At 45.3% G+C, this 20503-nt stretch overlaps 2 protein-coding genes across 2 annotated transcripts; one reads left to right on the top strand and one right to left on the bottom strand.

Annotated features, from left to right (window-relative positions):
• Positions 1-7313: 7313 nt before the first annotated feature.
• trhrb (thyrotropin-releasing hormone receptor b) lies at positions 7314-9723 on the bottom strand. Its single transcript, XM_053447088.1, has 2 exons — positions 8763-9723; positions 7314-7739 (listed from the first exon to the last, which is right to left on the bottom strand). Exons 1-2 carry the CDS (start codon positions 9540-9542, stop codon positions 7314-7316), a joined length of 1206 nt encoding a protein of 401 aa, XP_053303063.1. The 5' UTR covers positions 9543-9723.
• A 9673-nt stretch (positions 9724-19396) lies between these two features.
• Positions 19397-20200, top strand: LOC128462181 (transmembrane protein 74). Its single transcript, XM_053447479.1, has one exon. The coding sequence runs from the start codon at positions 19397-19399 to the stop codon at positions 20198-20200; it is 804 nt and encodes a 267-aa protein (XP_053303454.1).
• Positions 20201-20503: the final 303 nt, after the last annotated feature.

Genomic DNA, 20503 nt, shown 5'->3' with positions numbered 1-20503 from the left:
TCGATGTTTTTTCTTTTTTTTTTTAGATTAAAATAGACGAGAGGCTTCAAATCCTGAAAAAACTGCTTCACATCAGTTTTTTTTTTTTTATGTGTTGAATCGGGAGCCAGCCGGTCGGGGATTGATATTCACAGATTATAGGAGAGCTGCTCAAATTGCCAGTGACGTGTGAACTGGAACATTGTCTGGTCCCAGTCGAAGGCGGCTTCACAATTCAATAGTCTTCTTCGGGATGGGCCATGTTGTGTCCCCGGAGTCCTGCCGCTCCCTGAGGTCTGAGGAGAAGCTGGAGGCCGCTGGTCAACAGACTCTGTCCTTGTTTTGTTCAGGAAAATCCACTTCGATCCAATTAGGGATCTACAATTGAATCAGGCTGCACTGTTTGTTTTGATTAGCTGCACCAGCGCCCCTGAATTACTCGAAGTTGACCTGTCAGAGACACTAATGTCCCCGAGGAGCAGCTCCACTTACTCAGAGACAGAGGGGGGAGGGGGGAGGGGGGGGGGGGGCTCCTGACCACAGAGAATTGGATCTTTGCTGCTCGACCGTCTGCATTTCCCAAAACCTCCAAACCTCCAAACCACCGCTTCAAACTCGATTAGACGATCGCGTCTAAGATTGAATGAGTCGTATTTTTTTTTATCCAATCAGCTGCTCTGAATCAGCTCCACTGGCTGCAGGCTCAGGAGACTGGATCTGGAAGACTCCTGGTTTGAGCTGGATCATATTTCACAAAGGAAATAAAGGTATAGATTTCACATGCTGCTTTGAGGAAGTTAATCAATTTAATTTAATTTATAAATTGGTTGATCTGATATTAGAAATCCTGTAATATCCATGATATTCATCAGTGTTAGTGTCGTTACCGACCTCGATAAACAATCAGTGACTGGATCGACCCACAGGAAATAACACAACTCTCTTTGACAACTGAAAACTACACTCACAATAATCCCTGGATTCATATCAGCAAACTCAAAAGTCACAGATGTGATATAAGCTGATATAAGATCAGTGTTCAGAGGAAAAAACATCTAATGGAGAGTAAACATTATGCTGAGCAGCAACCTAACCTGATAAACTATGAAATCAATTGGCCGTTGAGCTTTTACTCAACAAACCTTTGTGGCTCGTCTTTCTTTTTGCTTCCAGTGAATAAAGACCTGGAAAAGAGAAGGAGCCCTGAGTTCCTCCGAGGAAAAGGTCGATCGGTTCATCTCCAATAGAAACTGCTGTATTTTGGGCAGAAGACAAGTTGAATCCATTCGGCTTCCGGTGAATCGCTCAGCCGAGGACAAACCGTCTCCTTATGAAACCACACGGACATTCACTAGAAGTTTGATTTGGATCTGGGCTGAATTGGACACACTCAGAAATAACACACATCTAAACATGTGACGCACAAAAAGACCCAAATGTTAAAGAAGTTTATTATTATAAAAAATCCCTTTCTCCAGAGGTGTTCCAAAACGAAATGGCTTCTCTTTTGGCTCGTCTCCGTCCACTTGCTGCTTTTTTTTAAACAATAATCATTAGTCTTTGTTTCAAACTATCATGAATCTCACGTTAAGCATCATCCATCATTTATCCTCTACAGGTCTCGAACCCAGGGGCGTTTTTCTTCCTGTGCGATCAAACCACTGCACCACCGTGTCAGCTCATGTGTCCTCATCACGTGCACTGAGACGACTTCACCACTTCACCAGATTGATACTTAACAGTCAGACCTGAGAGACCCTTTGAAAACACTCTGGCTTGTGATTGAAACCTGCGTCTCTCCACAGAAGTAATGACGGAACAATTAAAGTAAACAAACCCACATTCTCCTGCAGGCGCACACCTTGATCCCAACCCGGCTGATTGCACATTGTTCTGTGAACGCAGCTCCCTGATGGGTTCTGAAGAACAGGAGGGACATAATTAGACGTTAGTGATGGTAAATGTAATTTACCAGTTCAAGCCACCACTCCGAGCTCTTTCCAGTACGAGTCACATTCATACATCACCTCTGTTCACGGCACTTATTCTTTCACACTCCGTTCAGACACACACGTCAGGGCCCGGCTGGACTTCAGGGACTAGTCTGAGATTCACTCACCTTCTGGTTAGTGAATAGATGGTTTATAGAGAATGTTCAGTCTGCTTTCACTCATCCTTTTTTATATTTAAGCCGAATGATTCCATACAAATTTCAGTTTTCCTGGGGTTTGTTGAAAATATGAAAAGTATAAAAAGCACAGTAACAACTCCCATGCAGTGAAAAAGATGTGACAGGTGCTGGATCAACAAAAGATCCCAGAAATCACATCATAAAGATTCATGTTACACTTCATTAGAATGACTTGATCTCTGTTCTACTGTATATTTATTTGACTTACTTACATCCTCTAGAATCGTTAAACCCAGAAGAGATTCTAGTTGTACAGATTTTGTCCTTTTTCCCAATCAGACGAGAACAATCAGGCTTTTCCTGTGATTATCTGGTCACATTGATTCAGGCTGATGCCGTCAGAGAACTTAGATTAATTAGTTTAAGCTGTGTGACATTTTAAAAACTGTAATTTTCCATCAGTCCTTGGAGGAGAATGTATTTCTATTCAAACAGCCTCGTCCACCTGTAATTACTCCTAGAAGCTGAGGCTGCTCCCTGGTCGCAGTAGAGCTGTAACTACCCCCCCCCCCCTCCCCCTTGTCCTGCATGGTGTCACAGTGAGCGTCACACATCCATTATCACACAACAAGCTCTTTTTCTTTTTTTATTGTGCTGAAACACATTGATTCACAGCTAATGAGCCAGAAAGTTTCGTGTCTCTTCACCTGAATAACGTTCCTCCCTCCCTCCCTCTTCCTCTTCCTCTTCCTCTTCCTCCCTCCTCTTCCTCTTCCTCTTCTCCCTGAGCGAACCACGTCCTCCTCGCGGTGACTGACCTCCTCCTTCTCCTCGCCGCCTCCTTCTCTGCTCCTCGTCTGTGTTGACGCCTGATTAAGTTAAATCCAGACGAGTTGATATTACAGCACCGTTATTCGAGGGGCACTGATCTGATCCGTAATTTGAGGCCGGCTCACATCCTCTTAATTACAGCCTGTCACACAGGAACTGGATTTCAAGTTGTAATCACCACTTTCTCTTTCTTTTAAACGTCCTTGCTCGCTGCTGATGGATGATTGCTGTGGATTCGTCTGTCACTCACAGCCCAGTAATGTCTGTTTTCACTGGGTTTCTCTGGTGAGGAAGTTTAATTGAGAAATAAAATAACTTAAGGTTGAAAAGTTTGCATTTACAAAAACCACGAACTGGGAGCAAAATAGTTTTTTCATCGCTTTTAATTTGATTATTTGTGATGAAGACTTTGAGCCGAAGAACGAGGAGGAAACCATTTTTCTAGCTGCACCGAATTACAGTTTTCTAAATTCACCACATGTGCTCCATCAAGATTCGTTCTTTAGATCCTGGGAAACTGGTGTAAATGTGAGAAAAAAATCAAACCGCCTCTAGCAACACGACTGTCAAGGTTCAGTTGTGATGTCTCCGCTCTGCAGCCTTGATCTGCTTTTCCACCGAATTGGAAAAAACTCATATCAAACTATTTGAGAGCGTTTTGTCTTTGTGCAGCCGGCATCACCCTGTAACCACAGAAACAGCTTCTCCTGTGGAAACACGCTGCTGCTCAGTCTGTGTCGGTGAAGATGTGAATTCAGGTTCAGGCTCAATCACCTGAGGAAGCTGGATGGTCGAGATCCTCCAGCTTCTTCTGGTTCTGATCGGTTGGTTCCAAACAACTCACACACACGAAACTGATAAAAGTTATTCAACGTATTCAGAGGATGAAGTGAAAGGAGCTGCGGATCCATCATCGGGCCAAGGGCTTAGTTTAGCTGCTATTTTGATTTATATTTATATGAAATAAATGAGGAGCTCCTGAGGGGGGGGAGGGAGAGAGAGAGAGAGAGAGAGAGAGAGAGAGAGAGGGAGAGAGAGGGAGAGAGAGGGAGAGAGAGGGAGAGAGAGGGAGAGAGAGAGAGAGAGAGAGAGAGAGAGAGAGAGAGAGAGAGAGAGAGAGAGAGAGAGAGAGAGAGAGAGAGAGGGAGAGAGGGAGAGGGAGAGAGAGAGAGAGGAAATATCCTGGACTCGTCTGTTTATCTGAATCCAGTCCAGGATTAAATTAGTTCCTTCCTGGGTCACGAGGGAAACAAATCTTTTCAGTAACACAAACCGTCGGTCAGTAAACCTGAACCTTAATGAAAAGTGAAACACAAACAGGAAGTGGTAACAACATTCTTCTGTTCAGCTTCTGTTATATCGGCTCATAACAGTTCTGGAGACACATCAGTAAATGAACCTGGATCTACGGGTTGGACATTAACAGAGGAAAGTGAAACATGAAGCTGATCCTCAGAGACACAGAAGAAGAGATGCCTCCATTTTACCTTCACGCTCGTGTGACAGGTCCACATCAGGGGGCTAAAGGTCAACGTGTCCCCGTGGACGGACTGTCCTCATTCTGAGGTGTTTGATAGCCGTGGTCACATTCGAGTGTGGAGCCGGCAGCAGCTCAACATCTGTGTGAATGTGTGTGAGAGAGGGGATGGGATGGGGGGGGGGGGGGGTTGAGGAATGAAGCCTCTTGAAATTCCCCTCACGCAGTCCTCGGCCCTGTGATGGGCTGTAAATTAGCAGCTAAGTGAAACCGCTCTCAGGCAGCGTAAACGAGCCGATGCTTCATCAGACCTGACGGCTCAATTTCACCATCACACGGAGGAACAGCAGTGGTGGTGGGTTACTGGGCTGTGATCTACACTGATGGGAGCTGTGGTGACACATTCAGCCACTAAACACCAGCAAAGTTCTGTCTGTGCAATCTACTGGAGAAGGACACTCAGGTGGATAGTTAATCAATACACTGCATATGCATGTGTTTGAGATGGAGTTAGATTTACAATGGAGACAAAACAAGGCTTATGATTGTTTATCGACAGTAAATCATTCTCAGTGTTCACCATCAGCTGTGTAACAGAGGGGAGAGATTGATAATAACATAAAGATGAAATGTATATTTCTTTGAAGCAGCTTAAAGTAACTATTTGATTTAATTCGGTCGTTTGGAAGCAAAGCAGCTTTCTGACATAAATATGATCACTAAATGAGATGCTCTAATAATTCATGAAATAATCTGTTTACTCGACATGAGGGACATCTTTATTTAGCGGATACAGATAAAGGTGCAGGAGGTAGTTACTTTATTTAAGAGTCGTGTTTGTGCACAACCTTGGAAATCAAGTTTGATATTCACTCTCCTTTGAGCTCTGATTTGGTCTCCACCAAGTCTTCAGGTAGAAATGTGTCTTTCAACCAGCTAAACGCTTCACTGGGATTCTAGTTACACCAGTTTGGGAAACTGACGTGTGTGCAGCCAGGATTCATTTCTGGTTTAATTGGTCCAGTTCGGTCTTCCAGTCCGTGTGGGCGGTCCTTGGACAAGTGGAATCTAAACTGAGAACAAGAGCATCCGAGATGATTTATTTTCCAGCAGAAAAGAAAATGTGAAATAATCGTTAAACAAGCCAAAAAAAAAAAAAATTATGAATCTAAGTCCAGAAAGATATTTATTTGGATCACAAATGAGGTGTTTCGAGACGAACATCAAAAATATTCACAGCTTCACATTAATCCAAAGCAGCAGTTTCCACAAAGAGCATCACAAACTTATATTTATGATATTTCAATGGGACAATCAATTAAGACAACTTAAAACTTTACATAAGCCTTTAACTATATTTTGCATTTGCTCACACTCTTTTCTCTTTTTATGCATTTTTTAAGATTTCGTTTACAAATCCACAGTTTGAAAGATACTGATACAGATGTGTCATCTACAGTGACTCATGATTCACTCCCTGGAACAATATATACAGACGTTCACACTGGAAACAATAAATAGAATCAAGCTGCTGCTCCGACAACAATCATAAACCTTTTTGTAACAAGGCGTCTTTCTAAAGGGTTATAAGTTGGGACATTAGGAGACAAGTTCCTGGAGGACTAATGTCTTCAGGACATCCCGTTGTGCTTTGGGTTGTTCGTCACAGACCTTTAGCTGTATGGACAGTTGTTGCTGGACGGAGGCTGCAGTTCCAGGTTTTGACCACCAGGCCATTACAATCAATTCCAATCAGCAGTGAATGTGACACCGGGCTGAACACGGTGAGAGCTTCTCAGTTCACGGTGCTGACCCCATTTTTTTTGTGGGTTTATGTTCCTTTAAAAGACGTGTGTGCTAGTTTTGGTGTAAAAGAGAAATATGTACAATCTGTCTGCAGCTCGGCTTAGTCTCTAAATACTGTGATAATAGTTTTATTTAAAAAAATCATATTCCTTTGAATGGCTGCATGAGAAAAACACCAGGAACTCAATTCTTGTTCCTACAAACTACTGACAACTTAGAACCTCTTGATAAAGTACGTACACCACAGACGTTGGCAGCCAAAGCAGCAAATATCAAACTTCATTTTTTGGCACTTTTTTATATTTAAGTAACAAAGTCCTTCGTACACTCTTGTTCTCCGATCGTGGACGAACCTCCACTCGAGGCTGCATTCAGGACCTTCACAATAAAACTCAGGGCCTGTTTGGTGAATGAAGGATCAGGTGTGACTCCTGAATGGAGAGCAGGTCCTTGAAAACAGTGGCACAGCAGGAGGTCACTCACTTATAACATCTGCACAGGGGGAGGGTGAATTTTTTCCCTGGTTGGAAATGGTACAGAGAGTAAATCCAGGCCAGATGTGTTGGCATTGATCTGTTTGGTTGTGTCATGTGTTTGTTTCCCTTTGGCGTTAAGGCCTCAGCGACCGGTCACATCCCTTAATGTGTCGTGAACAGTTTACTGACGTCACATCGCTGGATCTCTGATTGTCGAAGTTCACACGATGTCAAACAGTTGGTAGAATCGTGGGAAACAGACTCTGCTGCTCCGGACTGTGACACAACAACATATATCTGAGGTGAGGGAGATGCATTTGTTCACGACTCTGTTTCGTTGGTTCATTGACAAATAAATCACGAGGTCAGGGAGGAGACAAGATGACAGCCGTGCAACAAAGAGCACTTATCTGTCAGTGTTTGCTTCTACAGGCTCTGTGCCTCGGAGACTGTCATCATGCATCAGTGTCTGTAATCTTCTAGCTAAGGCAGGTCGCCTTTCAAAAGGTCAGCAGGCACTCAAGGACCAGTACTCCCACTGAGCGGACTCCATTAAGAGACTTGTTCCTTGTGGGTTGATCCTCAGAATCGTCCCTCTGGCCTCACACGAGCCTCAGGCGTCGCTGAAGTTCACCTCCCTGTACACGCAGGGACTGGGGTACATCATCTTCTGATCTGAGAGCAGTTCGTCCGTGACGGTGAGCTCCTCCAGCTCCGTGGTGAAGTGGTCGGTGCTCTCCACCATGGACGTGTCCTTGGCGGCGCTGTAGGCGAGGGCCATGCTGTAGGCGGCGGGCTTGTCGGAGCCCTTCCCCCCGCAGCGGCAGATCTTGCGGAAAGCGGCGCGGAACTTCTGCGACATGGCGTTGTAGATGACCGGGTTGATGGCGCTGTTGAGGTAGATGCAGATCCGGCAGAAGAGCAGGAACCAGTTGTCCAGGTAGGCCCGGTCCAGGAAGGAGTTGACCACCACCAGGGTGCGGTACGGCATCCAGAGCGCGGCGAACAGGAGCACCACCACGGCCAGCATCTTCGTCACCTGTAGGGGGCAACGGGGAGAAATCTGATCAGTACAACTGCAATCAAGCTCAGAGGAGAACGAGTAGAACAGATAAATAAATAAATAGAAATAATAGAAATGGAGTGGAACATAATGAAGAACAAAGAATTATACATTTTGAAATATAGTCAGTTCTTGCTCTTTTACATCTAAGGATTCTGTTTATTGTTTTTATTTGAGGCTGAAATCTTAAATCCTAAATGTTAGAGGGTCAATTCACTTTCAATTACTATTTTGATTATTGATTAAACTTCATTGTTTCATTTTTATGAGCAAAATTTCCTTCAAAATGTGCATATTTGCTATTTTCCTAATGATAGAAAAGTGTCTTTGGATTTTTCTCGTGTCATTCATTGATTTGTCAATTCATTCTTTTGTAATTTGCTGTTTTCTTATAATTTAAAACCAAACATGTTGATGCCTTTGAATAGAAATTCAAGGACTTCACTTTGTATTAGTCTCAGAATACTCAGCATTGACTCTAACAGGTTATTGTTTCCATTATGTTCTTCAATTCAGTGACTTATATTCCCTGACTCTATTCATCTCATTTGTTTGTAGGGTTCAAATTCATTTTTTATTTATGAATTTACAATAGTGAAAGAAGGAATCAGACCCTTTACTTCTACAGAGGAAGCAAAACACCATGATGCTGAAGTTCTGTGCATTTAAACACATGGATGGAGAAAAAGCTCTTCTGTACTTTATACTATTTAACTGATGAAATATCAATGATGGATTCATGTCAGAGCAGAATTCTACTGTTGTACCTGGTGGCCATGAAGTACATTTGAATTATTAAGTCTTATATGTTTAATATTCACTAATAAAACAACTAGAATAGTAACTATACATGTTCAACAGGTGTAGTGGGGAAGTTACTGATATCTCCCTCTATAGTGGAGCATTTGATTTAATTTTGATTTAGAATAAACCATTTGATTTTAACTTGTTTTCTCTGATGTCAGAGTGAAAGGCTCCAGCTGCCCGGGCTCCTCTCACCTGTCTGCGGGACGTGGCCGTGGAGCTGGAGTGTCTGGAGTTCTTGCAGCTCACGCTCCTGTGGCTGTGGCCGTTGGCTCCGTTCTTCTTCTTGTCCTTGGGGTCGGAGGGCAGCGGGTTGAGGAACAGGATCCGGGCGATGAGTCCGTACAGAACCGCAGAGAGCAGCAGCGGCACCACGAAGAACACGCCGAAGTCGAAGAAGTACACGGGCAGGTAGAACTTCCTGGAGACCCGGTAGCCGCAGGTGGTGATGGTGATGTTGTCGTACACCAGCTCCTGGATGTCCGACAGGTAGAACCACATGACGCAGTACAGACACGTGAAGGCCCAGACGCACAGGATGATCTTCTTGGCTCTGGACAACGTGCAGAGGAACTGGGCTTTGATGGGGTGACAGATGGCGATGTACCTCTCGATGGTGAAGGCGGTGATGGAGCAGGAGGACGCGTTGATCCCCAGGTACTGGAGGTAGGTGATGCCGAGGCAGCCGTAGTGTCCGAACACCCAGGATCCGAACACGCTGTCCGTGATGGTGGGTAACCCGGCCGCTGTGAGCACCATCAGATCCGCCACGGCCAAACTCACCAGGTAGCAGTTGGTGGGAGTCCTCATGTGTTTGGTGGTGAGCACCACCAGGATCACCATCACGTTCCCAACGATGCCCAGAAGACAGATGAGGAGAAGCAGCAATATGCTCGTCACTTTGTACTGGAGGCTGTAGTCCGTCCAATCCCCCAAAGTTTGGTTCAGCTCCGGAGAAGCGGTGAATGTCCCCATCTTCTTCTGTCCGCTCAAATATCCGGGATGGAAGAAAAAAGAAAGGACCGCGCTCTGGGTTTGGTTTTACGCGCGGCGGAGGCGAGAGATCATCCAGCTCTGGAGGTCTGGAGACGCGTGAGTCCACCTCGACGTGGATGCAGATGTACGTGGGGAATCAAACCATCACACGGGCACCAGGAGCCGCTCAGACTCGGGTGGACTTAACGCGCTGTGCGTAAAAAGGTGCGATGCGGTCGTAGTGCGCTCGTCACAGAAGTCTGTGGCGCGGACAGATGGCGGTTTGGTTTTGAGCCTTTGGCACAAGCTCGCTTCACGCATGCGGAGGATTAGCCCATTATGACATTTTCAGATGCACCCCCCCGTTCATAAAACCAGCTGGTGACACGTTCAAATATGACATCATGAATATCGGCTCTGTTCTTTTTTCATTCCTACACGAACAGATGTTTAAGTCCAGCTTGTGAAGAGGAGTGGAAGATGCAGGTGTCTCTTCATCACTCACTGCTCAAGGATCTATTGACTGAACTGATTTAAGGACTTTAGCAGAATTCAGATTGTAAGATGTGTCTTTAAAGGACATGAAACCTCTTCTGCCACTTAGCCTCTCATGTTTGTTGGATGGAGCTGATCAATATTTGTACAATTCTAGTTGACAGCTATAGAGATATTGTACAGTTTCTCATATCAAACCTAGAATAGTCAGAATGTCCTTAATACACAATGGATTTGCAAAAACAGGTCTTTTTATTGATCTGATGTATTTTGCCGATAGATTAAATGTTGTTATCATTCTAAGATCAACGAGCAAACTTATCCTGCAACAAATCTCTCTACCATCTGCAAGTAAGATCATGGCGATCGCCCAGATATTAGTAATCCACTGATTATTAGTCAAGATTCCCTTGAGCACTCCCCTAACATGTAATATGACACCAAATATGAAACAAACCTAAATTTCCCTGTAGAAATATTGTGGTCTTGATTTAATGGCTAAATTAAAATGGTGAAATCAGCTCCTAAAATACCAATAATAAGAATATATTCTAATAGTTCTGATCATAATAATAATAAAGTCCCTTCACTGCTTTGTAAGGTAACAATACGTGCACTTTCTAAAATCTATTGAAGTCTGACTTATTAAAAAATGACATAAAATGCATATTAAGTATAATCTGGTGGTAAAACAAGAACTTATATTTCACACTTAAAGACCCTGTGATGACATGTATAGTGAATTTAAGAACCTCTTACAGTTCCAGCTCCTCTGTGCTGCAGAGATGTGTCAGCAGCACACGGTTCATTCACTTTAATGAGAAGCTGATACGGTGCATTTGATCAAATATGGTTCTTTAGATGATAAAAAAAAAAACTCCATTGTTAAGCCAACATGAAAAGCACAAAGAGACAGATCGGCAGTGACCTGTATCAGCTGTGCTCCAGTCCCACGACACTGGGAATGAGCGGTGGCTTGTTCTCGACTCTGTGGAGGTGGGAATCTCTCCTCCACACCAACTGTGCTCGTTCCGCCGGAGCCGAGCTGACGCCAACACTTCACTTTGAATCACGAGACGATTGTGCAACGAGCTCTGAAGTCGCCAGCCGTCCATCCCGAGCAACAGGTGGACCGGGACCACAGGGAATAGCATAACACCCCTCCTCTGTTCTTTATTTTCTCCCATGATTCCCATCAGAATATGTGAAGACTCAGTTTTTAGCTCTGTTCCTTCTCCATAGATCCACAGATACTAATCTGCTGTGAGAAGAGAACTGAGTTATTCACTGCAGCCGGTCGATGCAATGTTTTTATGCATTTTCCTTCACTCTATATGAACATGAACTGCTCTTACCTCAGAGTGGACAGTGGAATGACTCATATCTGCATCTCGGTGTCTCTAAGACAAAAGAGATGCTCAGTCACTTCCAGCAAAAACCTTCCTGCCACAGCACTGACTGGGAAGAGAGAACCAGTAAAGATACTTTGGCTCCTTCCAACATGACAACACATTTTATCAAGGCCTTTTTAGAAAGTACATGCAGAGAGAGAAAAGGGAAGACATCAAACAAAAGGCCACATGTCAGATCTGGACCTGTGAGGCTGCAGAGGACTCAGGCCTAGGCCGCTTAGAGGTCAAAGGTCATTTTGGTAGAGCTCCAGTGTTTTGACTTAAAGACAAATCTAACTTTCTCGAGATCATTGGTCACGTCAGCTGTTGTCTTTTCAAACGAGCTGTAGCTCAAGTGGACATGACAAAGCTCCGCCCACGTGTTTGTTTGTTTGTTTGTCAGCAGGTTGACGCAAAAACATCTCAGCTGATTTCCATGAAACTCATTTTTATTTCATTTTAAATAAAAACGGCCCATTTAAGGACTGATATCAATTAGTGTTGTGTATTGATGCTGCTTGATTGAATATGGATAATGAAGACCATCCATCCATCCATCCATCCATCCATCCATCCATCCATCCATCACATCACTTACTCCACCAATGACTGTGTTCAACACTCTTTACACATTCAAGCTCAAATCAGTGGAAAAGATCAGACTCTAAATATTGTTCTGTTTCCTGCTCAGAGACATTTAGAGGCAGAGAAGAAGCAAAAATCATCTGTTGGAAAAACTAAGTGACAGAGTTGTACTGCCACCTACAGGACAAACCTGACCAGCACCAGACAAAAGCTGTTCGTGTTATTTCCACATTTCATTTATTCTACTCTAATGATATCATATAGCTGCTCTACTGATTTAAATTAATTACATTTATTGGGTATATATCAATATACCAGATATAAATATACCAGATCAATACTTAAACAAAATATTATTATGAATAACGCATGAATAATCATCTTTAAGTTGTATCACAGGAGAGCTGAAGGTGTATAATTTCATATCTGACAGTTTAATATTCAGAGAGAAGAAGGGAAAAAGAGCAAAGGACACAAATCTGCAGAGAAGCAACAGATGAAGTTCTGCAACAAACATCTGGAACACGTGTGACTCCACAGCTGGAGGACGAGATGATCTCTGGCTCCGAACACTGTGACCTCTCACAGCCACAACACACACTGGGGGGGGGGACATGATAAAAAAAGAAGGGAATTATAAATCTCCTCTGCATGAGTGTGGATTTACTGATTATGTCTTTTGCATCATGTTTCCCCAGAACAGCTGTAAACCAGAGTTACCTATAGGAGGTTATGTTTTCACCTGTGTTTGTTTTTTGATGGTCAGCAGGAATGTGAAAACCTGCTGATTGGATTTACCTGGACCTGGATTTTTTTTTTGACATTTTCCCAAATTTCTCAGAGGAAAATTCATGGATCTTGATGAAAAACAACCAGACATGTTTAGGAGACTGATGTTTCTGAGTGTGTGTAGATGGTTCAGATCCCAAAACTGTAAAAATCAGGATCCAGTGGTTTCACAAGGAGCCTGTTCGGCCTGGAGGTGCTGCGCTTAGAGACGTTCTAGCTTTATTGCTGTGACACAATGTGCACAGCAGTCGAACAGATGCACTTGTGTGTATATGTTGTACAGTAAATCAATACAAATAAATGTATTTGTTGGCAGAGGGAGAAGATTGCATTAGCATTTCCCTCCCACACGTCGAGCATTATAACTCAACAAAGGAGCAACAGGGGTTTGAAATCTTTAAACGACCTTTGACTGTTGTGATTTACTGAGACGCTGGCAGGTCATCTGAAAGGAAATCAGATTGAGTCGACTGGGATCCATAAGGCTGTCCAGGTCACGCACACACACACACACACACACACACACACACACACACACACACACACACACACACACACACACACACACACACACACACACACACATACACACACACACACACCGCAGGCCCATGACTCAAGGTCGGTCATAAACATGCTGCCCACTGCTCCACCCTGACCTCCCTCTGTTCACACTGTGGGTCCAGTCTATAACCTGCACTGACAGGAGGCATCACTCCTGCACAGAAGACAACTGTGTTTTCTTCACCTCCTGGCCTGCACGGTGAGTACAGCACACACAGACACACACAGAGAAACACAGACACACACAGACACACACAGACACGCACAGGCAGAGCTTATTCAGGCCAACCTCCAGGTGGAAATGTGAGGCGTTGTGTGGGTGTTAAAAAAATCACCCACACAAACTGCAATAAAACAAAAAAAAATGTACGTATCCGTATAAAACGAAAACGCAGCCAGTGTCTATAGATCCTGGGAGGGGGGGGGACTTCCTGTACCATTCAGCCACGCCCCCTTTTGAACGTCGATGACATCATGTCACTTTTATCTAAATTGTTTTAATTTCTCAATCCAACGCTCTCCTGATCTAAATGTTATCAGCTATTCTCAGTGGCCCCCTCTCAGCTCGGGGCCCCTCGGAATCCTACACTCTTGCAACACCCCTGTGCACACACTCACACACAAAAACAAACACACACACACACACTCTTGTGCAAACTGAAAAAAAAACGTCCTCAGAAAGATTTAGAGCGAATAAGAAACACTTGTGTGTGTTTTGCTCGTGGATCTGCTCGGACATGTTTGTCCTAAATGGATTAAGTGAAGTGTGTGTGTGTGTGTGTGTGTGTGTGGGGGGGGGGGGGGGGGGGGGGGGGTGAGAGGAAGTGAGGCCGCCCCTCAGGCTCCATCTTGTACAGCTGGGTGTGAAATCGCAGCTTGACTCAGCTCTTATGCCACAGGACACCAGGCAGACGTGTGTTTGTGTGTGTGTGTGTCTGTGTGTGTGTCTGTGTGTGTGTGTCCAGTCAAAGACATCCTCCCCACCCCGAGGCTCAGTTGTGTCTTCCTGTCCTGGTCTAACCTGGGACCAGCGTCCTCTTCGCCTCTGCTGCTGCTTCTGGCTTCCATCATCTATTCATAGCTTCACTCGTGCTCCGGCTTCACAGCAGATCCGTCAGAGAGAAATGCTTCACTTGGCCGGATGGCGTAAATAAAACAGGCCTGCTGGTCGGGAGCATCTCTGGAGGAAGTGACAAATCACTTTAGATCATAAACGATGGAGCGGTGGCATCACCAGACCAGTGCAATGGTTTTCAATATGTCTCTCTGTGGTTAGTTTTAATGTCACTGCAGCGCTGCACTTAACGTCCCAGTTAGATGAATGGTTTCCTTTGTTTCCAGTGGCTGCCTGGAGGCTGGAGGCTGCAGGGACTCACATCCCAGGAGGACACGTCACTGCTGTCAGACTCTGAGCGGCTCCAGCTGCCGGACCATTGGCTCTTGGGTGCTGGTGGCAGTTTGTGTAGTTTGTGCAGTTGTCGTGACTGTGGTGACAGTTTGGCTTCTGTATAATTTGATTAGAGCAATTAATTAATAAGTATGTTTGCTGTCCCTTCAGCTCAAAATACAGGTGCATGAAAACTACTTTGTATATGAATCTCGACCTTCTGTGTATGTGTTTGTGTGTGTGTGTGTGTGTGTGTGTGTGTGTGTGTGTGTGTGTGTGTGTGTGTGCGTGGAATCTGTGGTGTTAATGTTGCAGCCTCATGTTTATCAAAGACCATTTCTGAAATATGTAGATTGTAAATCATATTATAATTGTTCTAAAAGAGTCTGAAATGGAATAGAGATTATTTTAGAATAACAGAATCTATATATCTATGTATAATAAATGTAATGAGTTGCTGGATGTCACAATAGATTTAGATTTTTGATGTTGAAGTTTATTTCCAATTTTCTACTAATTGTAAGTTTTATTTTCTGTGTTAAACTCATCAAATATTCAGCAGAAGTTCACAAATATCATCTGATGTTCACATCCTGATATTTGTTTTTTAATTAATCAGTTTACACGATCAATAAATGAAATGATTATATGTTCACTCATATTATTTAACTCTAAACACAAAATGCATAAAATTAAATATTAGAAACTTTATGGTTACATCTCAAATTAGAATCCTTGCTGCAGATATTCACAGATACAAACCGTGTGATTATATTTATTAAGACCCTATTTAAAACTGAATTGTGTTTATTGTGTAGGTTTATTCAGTGTGTTGCACCAGGCTGGTCAGAATGTAAAAGAATGTTAATATAAACTCTTTATTTCCCTGTATCTCAAAGTGCTGCAGGAGGTTGTTGAGTAAACAATGAACAGACTGTGGCTGCGTGCGCTGCTCAGCAGAGGAGGAGAGAGACTCTGACTCCATCAGTCAGGAATCGCCCAGAGAGGTGCAGCCAACCTTGGTTTATCGCCCACATCGCTGCGACCAAGGCGACTTAATTGAGTGAGAAGAAGGTGTGTGTGCACGGAGCTGATGGTCAGACAGACTCCCTCTCCAGGCTGAAGGGGTGGAGCGTGTGGAGGGAGATAAAGAAACTTAAACTCTGTGAATCTATCAACCAGAGCTGTGTGTGGAGTAACGTGATGTGTTCTGAGGTGATGGGCGATAACATTTCAAAGTTACACGTCCAAAAGTATCTGTGGACTCACTGAAGCTTTCCACAGGAACCAGGAGTGTTTCTAGGAACTTTGGGGACCCAGGTCAAAGGGGCCAGGAGCCTCTTTGGGGGGGTTCAGATGTTGGTGTTGTTGCAAACTCGTGTAAAGAGCCGATAATTGACTTTAGGATTGTTCATTCAAAATTGTGGACTAACCTCATTCTCGGGGGCGCCCTGACAGGAGCACAAACATCCAGTATCTGTACTGGTTTTCCTCTGAGGGCTGCAGGCGGTCTAATCCCAGCTGACACTGGGTGGAGGCGGACATTCAGAGACAAACCACCAGTCAGGCTCAGAGTCCCACCCACAGGGAATTACCAGTCCCTGATTAATCTGCATGTGTCTGGACTGTGGGAGGAAGCTGGACCAAGAGAGAAGAGTTCCAACCAAGACCCTGACCACTGTACCACTGTACCACCGTGCCACCGTGCCACTGTTGTTTGAATTTGTATTATTAAATCCTCAGCGAACAGCAGGGGGTCCATACGGAGTTTGAAAGTGTCACTAATTGAGATCTGCTGCTGCTGGAGCCTCCGTGCGTCTCACAGCTGTGAAATGTGTTGCTTACAACATGTCTCTCTTCCGCATCCCTGGTCAGAAATGCTAAACCCCGCCTCCAGCGTGTCGCCTTTGCACTGCTCACCCCCCCCGACCGCCAAATGTGCAGCGAGCAAAGAGCGTTACCTACAAGCACCGGGGTGGTTGGCCTCGGTAATCAGCGGGAATGAACTTTAATGGCGGAGCGCTGAAGTGTTTTGTAATCGTGACCTTTGGCTACCTATAGCCTACATATGCTCCAGTGACCTGCGGGGGGGGGGGGGGGGGGGGGGGGGGGGGCTATTCAAGTGCCACCAGGAGGATTTCTGTAAGGAGCTCAGCAAGTGGAAGATTCATCTCCTGCACAATATGAAGAACTATTGCTATTTACTTTATGTCCGTTTCATTTCTCAACAGTTTCTGAGCTGTGAAATCCTCCTGTGCTCGTTTTGAGAATTGTACTTGTCGGAGCAGAACTGTGTTTCCTGTGAAGGAGATGAGTTCCTGAACGCATCGTGGTGGAGATGATGTCTTTGTTAAGCTCCTGAGAAGCTGCCAGGTTGGAGATCTGAGCGTTTCCAAGCCAGCGCGGCCTGTATGGGATTCGACACACGGTTTAGATTGAATAGAGAAGAAGACTTTTCTTCCCGCATCCTCTGAAAATGGGCCAAACAGGTTTTGCAGAGCGCTCGATTCCTCGTGTTGTGTCTCTTTGTCGCAGCGATATTGTTGGAACGCGTATTATAAAGATCACGATGTTAAATACGCTCACAGGGGGAAGGAAGCTCCAGTGGTTGATGAGGCAGCTTTGCAGAGGACAAGGATTTCCTGTAGTGCTGAAGTGCTGTTGAGCACCGGCTCCTGTAAACTGCAGAAACACAACCATGCCAGCTGTTATTTTATTTCCGGGTAATTTGGTAGTTTATATTCAGATCAATTATTCACCCTCTCAGGTATTGCACCGAGTTAGACAGGACTCAGGGCTCTCCTGTGGTTTTTTAGTTAACGCTGAGCAGCAGCTGCTTTTCTCTGCAGGACTTGTTGCCCCAGCTGCAGCGCTTCTGTTTTCCAGCCGACCTTTGACCTCCCACTTTTCCCTCAGGGATCAATAAAGCATAAATCACACATTTGTTGTGTCCCTTTGGGCTGTCACACACAAATTTGCTAATTTCCTCAGAGCACAAGCTGCACATGCAGTCGTTTGGGAATAAATCATGTGAGACTTGGTTATTCTAATGGACATATCCAGACTGTGTCTCAAGGTGAAGACAGAATGTGACCCAGCGTTAAATAATCCAACCAGCAGGTGGAACAATCGGATATGTCCTTTCCCCTGTGCTTGTTCCCACATGTAATGGATCTGACAGTGTTGTGAGTCCACCTGCAGGGGCTGAATTCTGAAGGAAACACAAAGTGAAGAGCTGACTTTGCTCCCCCCCCCTGTGAATTGCTCCAAAATGTATTATTTATGAACATTCATGCTTCCCAGGGGATGAACCCTAAGGAGATGGCTTTCATTGCCTCTCACCAGCAGGTCAATGCAATTTCTCATTGCTTTCTGAGTGTATCAGCACTAAAAAAAATTATCTTTATACATTCATGCTTCCCAGAGGATGAATCTTAATGACTTTAGATTCATATCAAGGCAAATATTCAACCGTCTTTTAAATGCATCGGCTCTAAACGTTATTATTAGATAACATTCATATTCTTTAGAGACAAATTAACTCTCATCCAGTTCCTAGTATCTATAGCTAATCAAATATATCTAACATTTATGTATATTCCTGCCTGCAAGAGGATGAACCATGAGGACATTAGTGAACCGTTCATTTTCATCTCGTGCTACTAACAGATTGAATAGTAGAAATATTATCCTATACAACTAATACCTCATATTTCTGGATATCCATGATCCCAGAGGATGAACCACGAGGACTTTCCTGTTGATATTTGTGTTTCTTAGTGAAATGTCCCAATAGGACAGATATTCACGTTCCCCTCAGGATGAACTGAACTCACTTTGGTGCTCCCTCAATTTCACACCAACTAATTGGATGGCCACCAAAGTGAGGGGGGGGATTTATCATAACCTGGAACCCCCCCTCGAAGTCGCTCCTGGTCCTCGATGGCTCATAAAGAATGAATCAGTTATTGATCCGGTATTGGTTTCTGCGTACAAAGAGAGAAAGTAGTGCAGTAGTTGGAAGTATCCCCGCTCACTCCGCCGCCTCCTGCCTCGCATCTGATTAGTTTGCATGTGCCGGGGACCGCGGAGGCTGCAGCTCGGGGACAAGCACCGGGATCTGAGGCGCTCTGCCGGGGCTCAGTCCGTGGGAGGTAGGGGTCGGCCGGAGCTTTCTCTCTCAGTGCCCGGGGAGCAGCAGCAGCAGCCGGGGGATGCGAGCGGCCACAGACGGAGGTACGGAGCCAACTCAGCAAAGCGCGTCTTGTTCCTTAATAAGCCATTATTGAAACGCATTAGGTGGAATTGGATCCATTAGCTCGCCGCATGCTTTACTAAGTGTGTGTGTGTGTGTGTGTGTGTGTGGGTGTGTGTGTGTGTGTGTGTGTGGGGGGGGGGGCATTAGGGCTTTGTGGGATTCGTTTAAGAGGTGGTGGGTAATTGTACTTTAAATGAAATGGTTGCGGTGCAGGCACGAGAGGAAGATGCATAGATCTCCTTCGTGCAGATCCTTCAGGTGCAGGTTTGAAGTGTTGTGCATTGACACAGAAAGCATTGAAAGATTGAAAGTTTCGGTCTCATATTCAGGCTTCTTGTTTTTGAAGACAGGAGCGGACGCATGGGCTGGACGGACCCATGTTCAAATGGCTGATCTGGAACTGTTTAAGTTTGATGGACCGGCTCTGAGAGACGCGTCCCTGGGGTTGAGTTATAAGCAACGTGTCCTGGAGGTCTGCAGCAGCGGAGGAGACACGCTCGATCCCGGCGGAGGAGAGGGTCCATGGACAGGGCTCCGGAGCGCGGCGCGTCCGGAGGAGGAAACAGAAACATCCTTCACCTGCAGACACGGAGGGGATGGAGACTCTGTCCAGCTGAGAGGGACTCAAACCTGCAACCAGACTCACTGCTCCTCACTGTACGAGGAGGAGGAGGAGGAGGAGGAAGAGGAGGAGGTGATGGAGGAGGAGGAGGAAGAGGAAGAGGAGGACATCCCGGAACTTTTCTTGCTGTCCGACGACGACCTCTCCTCCTCCGACGGCTCTGGGAAGTCGGTGGATTACGGCTTCATCATCGCCGTCACCTGCCTGGTGACCGGCATCTCTCTGGTCGCCATCTCCTACACGGTGCCCAGGGACGTGCGCGTGGACCCGGACAGCGTGTCCGCCCGGGAGATGGAGCGCCTGGAGCGGGAGAAAGCCCGGGTCGGGGCCCACCTGGACCGCTGCGTCATAGCGGGACTGTGCCTGCTCACGCTCGGGGGCGTGCTGCTCTCCAGCCTGCTCATGGTCTCCATGTGGAAGGGGGAGATGATGCGGAGGAAAGCCTTCGCCTACTCCAAACACGCTGCCAACTTGTACGGATCCATGAGCCTGAGAGCAGCCTCCGGGCTGGAGGACTCCTGCTCGCATCTGTCGGTGGTGGATGAGGATCTGGAGGCGCTCAGCTGACTTCATGGACCGGGCAGGAGGTGAAGACTCTGGAGCCTCACCTGTGATGCCCCATCATCCGGGAAGCAGGAGGTTCACTGTCTGTTTTTATGTAGACCAGCTTGAAGAACTTTTTTTTCTGACTGGACTAGATCTCATGGGTTCACATTTTTATCAAGTCTGTCTTATCACAGCCCTGAGATGCTTTTATGAGTTGAGGTTGATGGAATGGTTCCTTCTGTCTTTCATGAGACAAGATAAAACAAGATAAGACTAGATGAGACTTTATTAATCCTGACTTTATTAATCCCAGTTTGCTTACAG

This window comes from Pleuronectes platessa, chromosome 18 (assembly GCF_947347685.1).
Source record: "Pleuronectes platessa chromosome 18, fPlePla1.1, whole genome shotgun sequence".
NCBI lineage: Eukaryota > Metazoa > Chordata > Actinopteri > Pleuronectiformes > Pleuronectidae > Pleuronectes > Pleuronectes platessa.
Note: the sequence above shows the minus strand (reverse complement) of the source record. Positions and strands in the feature narration are given on the sequence as shown.

What these genes read in the sequence shown, in the direction of transcription:
- trhrb (XM_053447088.1), bottom strand. Translation starts at nt 9,542, where the DNA reads ATGGGGACATTCACCGCTTCTCCGGAGCTGAACCAAACTTTGGGGGAT. An exon ending in CGGCCACGTCCCGCAGACAG is followed by an intron (nt 7,740 to 8,762) that starts GTGAGAGGAGCC and finishes TGCCCCCTACAG; the next exon opens with GTGACGAAGATGCTGGCCGT.
- LOC128462181 (XM_053447479.1), top strand. Translation starts at nt 19,397, where the DNA reads ATGGCTGATCTGGAACTGTTTAAGTTTGATGGACCGGCTCTGAGAGAC.